Raw genomic sequence first — 3,531 nt, 5'->3', positions numbered from 1 at the left:
CCATTTCTCTCCATTTCTTTCCTTTTCTCTTTATTTCCATTCCATTTTCCATTACATTCTCTTACTTCTCTTCCTCCTTACCTCCTTTCCTCCATTCCTCCTTTCCTCTATTCTTTATTCCTCGCTACTCTCCGTTCTTTCCATATCCCTCCTTGTTTCTCATTTTCTCTCCTTTTCTCCTTATTTCTCTTTTTTTCCATTCCATTTTTCATTCCATTCCATTCTTTTACTTCTCTTCCTCCTTTCCTCAATTCCTCCTTTTCTCATTTTCTCCTTTCCTCCCTTCTTTATTCCTCGCTACTCTCCGTTTTTTCCTTATCCCTCCTTATCTCTTCTTTTCTCTTCTTTTCTCTCCTTTTCTCTCCTTTTCTCTCCTTTTCTCTAACTTTCTCTACTTTTCTCTCCTTTTCATTCCATTTCTCTCCTTATCTCTTCTTTTCTCTCCCTTTTTCTCCTTTTCTCTCTTCCCTTTACAGTCGTTCCGTTTTACTTTCCTTAACCCTTTTCACAATTATTTACAATCCCTAACCATTTCCCCATCTCTCTTACCTTCCTTTCCTCTTGCTTTCTTTCTTTTCCCTTATCTTAAATTGTATTCTCCCTATCTATTTTCTAAAATTTACATTTCCCTCCTTTCTTCTTAATAATTGTTCACCCTTTTCTTCGCCTCTTCCAATAGCCACCACTTTCTAGACTCCATTCTCCACTCCTTTTAATACTCTTTCTTCTCTCTCTCATCTCCGTCCCTATTGTATTCTCCATTATCTCTGTAACTTTACCTTCTCTCTTCTCTTTCTCACTCTCTCCTTTTCTTTCTCTTCCCCCTTTTTGTATCAATTCCATCCCTTCCCCTTTCGATATATTTTCTCCCTTCTCTCTTTTTTTAAACTCCCACCTTTGGCCAATAAATTGTATTTTAATTTGAGCAACCAAGTTGTTGGTCTCCCGCTGCTTATGGCCAAATCAAATTAAATATTTAAATCGCAAATAGGAGAGCTGAGCCAGAGAGAGAGGGAGTGAGAGAGAGAGAGAGAGAGATAGAGAGGGAGCCTTTCGATTGGAGCTGCCTGTTTTGGTCTGTCCATTAGGTAAGTAAATTAATTGATGCCAATCCGGCAAGTCCCAAATCAATTGACAGTGAAGACAGAGGGACAGGTAGAGATAGAGAGGAAGAGGTAGAGAATTCTCTAGTGAATGCTTACCGCAATCAGGCTGCTGCTCACCATCGCCTTGCCTCCCTTGGCGTTGGTATTAAAATGTTCGATCACCTCCCAGTTGGATTTCTTTGGCGTTGATGGCTGTGTTTGTGGTTGCCCCTGCCCCATCTGCCCCGCCGGTGAGGCAGAGCCCGATGAGTGTCCAGGTACATGCAACTCCATGGAGATTTGTCTGCTGCCTGCGCTGCCGGACTGCTTCAATGAGGCGGATCGGCTGAAGAACTTTCGGTGCTTGCTCGCACCACTTGCACCACCAACTGCACCACTCTCCTGCAAATATATATATATAGTTTAACAAGTTAGTTACCCAGTTGACTAGCTTAAATTATTTACGTAAAAAAATACAAGTAATATAAAGTAAAATTAACGCATTGCTAAAGAAAAATACATTTAAAAATAAATCCATTTAAATGAAATAGTTGAAAAACGTAATAAACGTTAAATAAACTAGACTTAAATAAAATTTTAATTTAATTACATTTTTTATTTTTGTTTTGCTTTAAGAAATCGCAACAGATTAAATTTTATTTCAATTAATAAATAAATTCCAGCAAAAAATACGATTTTAAGATATTAAAGTAAATATTAAATCAAGATTACATGTATAAAATATTTAATTTAATTTAATTAGTATAGTTTTTTAAATATTTTTAGTGACAAGTTTAATACTCGTAAATAAATCGCAACAAATAAATAAAACATTAGAACGAATAATAATATTAAATTTAATAAATTTAAAACTTAAAAACTTTTTACTTAAACTATTATTAGTGACTGTATTAATTAAAAAGGCTAGTTAAACAAAATATTGGAAAAATAATAATAATAATAGGATAGTTAAACAAAATATTGGAAGAAATAATATAAATAAAATTTAAAAGTCAAAACCAACGTTTTCATACGTGACATCTTATAAAAGTATTAAATTACAACAACAAATTAAATACATAAATAATCGTAAAGCATTTAAGAAATACCAGCTTTGAAGTATTTTAAATTTTGTCAATATTAATGTCTAATGTATTAATTAATTAAAATATTCAATGCGCTAAAAACAGAAAAAGAAACAATTGTAATAGATTTCTAGCTGCTTACCTCCTTGCTGGTGGATAATCCCGCTGTGCCACCGCCATGTCGCATGCCACGCAATGACAGACGCTTCGACCATTCACGTTTCTGACTCTCCGACGACAGCGAGCGAAAGATGTGAGTGGCGCCTCCGCCTCCGCCTCCGCTGCCTGCTCCACTGCCTGCTCCGCCAGCGCTGTTGCTGACACTGCCGCCGCCTGTGGCACTCATTGTGCTACGTGTGGCAGCCACAACTTTAGCTGCAAGCTGAAATAAAGAGCACACAACAAAATTCTTGTTAATGTAGGGTAGGAAAATTGATTTTCATTTTGCATGCTAAAGAAGCGCGCTAATTTCTAAACAAATTGCCAATTTTTGGGGCTCGACAGAAAAAGCGACAGCGACAGAATTGGCATTAAAACAATAAATTCGATTTTAGCCAAAACGTTCTACAAACAACAACAACAATGGGGACAACAAACAACGCCCTCGCAATGAAATTTAGGCTGCCAATAAATATATCGTATCACAGTGTATCGTATCGTATCGTAACATAACGTAACGTAACGTATCGTATCGTATCGTATCGTATCTACTTGGGTTCGGCCCACTTAAGTCTCACGAAATGCGCGTCAGACACGCGAGGTCGCAACAACAACAACAACAACAGGAGAGTAGGGAAGAGAGACAGAAGAAGAGGAAAGAGGATGAGAGGAGAAGGGAACAGTGTATGCTGAAGAGGAACTCGACAGGTAACGGACTAAGGATTTGGCAACAGCTTTAAAAGTAACAACAAAACCAAAAAACAAACTCAAAGTGAATTTAGAGGTGAAAAGGGAGAAGGTACAAAATGAGCGAGAGAAGAGAGAGGGAAACAAAGTTTGGGTTAAGCTAGATGAATTAGTGTATAGCCTAACAATTTTAAGCTTTTCTGATTTATTTACTTATTAAAATTTAATTCAGTCGATAACAAAAGTTATGTAAACAAAGAAATTAAAAATCAGCAAAATTTATAAAATTTTAAGCAAACAAAAAAATTTAAAAAGAAAATAGTAAAAAAATATATATATAAATAATTATAAAATATTTAAATAGTTTTCATTAGAAATTACATGGAAACTGAAACGCAACTCGATTTATTTAAATAGCCTATGAAAAAAAATATAAGCATTTTTTAATAAATATGAAATTTTCATTACAAAAAATTGTATGGGATATAAGTATGGAATATAAGTAAATAAAATAT

General features: G+C 35.1%; 1 protein-coding gene across 1 annotated transcript in view; it reads right to left on the bottom strand.

Moving 5' to 3' along the window:
* The window catches only part of LOC117786906 (adenylate cyclase type 6), a 26,781-nt gene extending 24,265 nt beyond the window's left edge, over positions 1 to 2,516 (bottom strand). The window contains exons 1-2 of the mRNA XM_034625323.1: positions 2,313 to 2,516; positions 1,203 to 1,487 (exon numbers count right to left, since the gene is read on the bottom strand). Coding sequence (XP_034481214.1) covers positions 1,203 to 1,487; positions 2,313 to 2,516 — 489 coding nt within the window. The remainder of the gene's footprint in view (positions 1 to 1,202; positions 1,488 to 2,312) is intronic.
* Between the last annotated feature and the right edge of the window lie 1,015 nt (positions 2,517 to 3,531).

Source organism: Drosophila innubila, assembly GCF_004354385.1.
Source record: "Drosophila innubila isolate TH190305 chromosome 3L unlocalized genomic scaffold, UK_Dinn_1.0 0_D_3L, whole genome shotgun sequence".
NCBI classification, from domain to species: domain Eukaryota; kingdom Metazoa; phylum Arthropoda; class Insecta; order Diptera; family Drosophilidae; genus Drosophila; species Drosophila innubila.
This window is presented reverse-complemented; position numbering and strand designations above follow the sequence as displayed.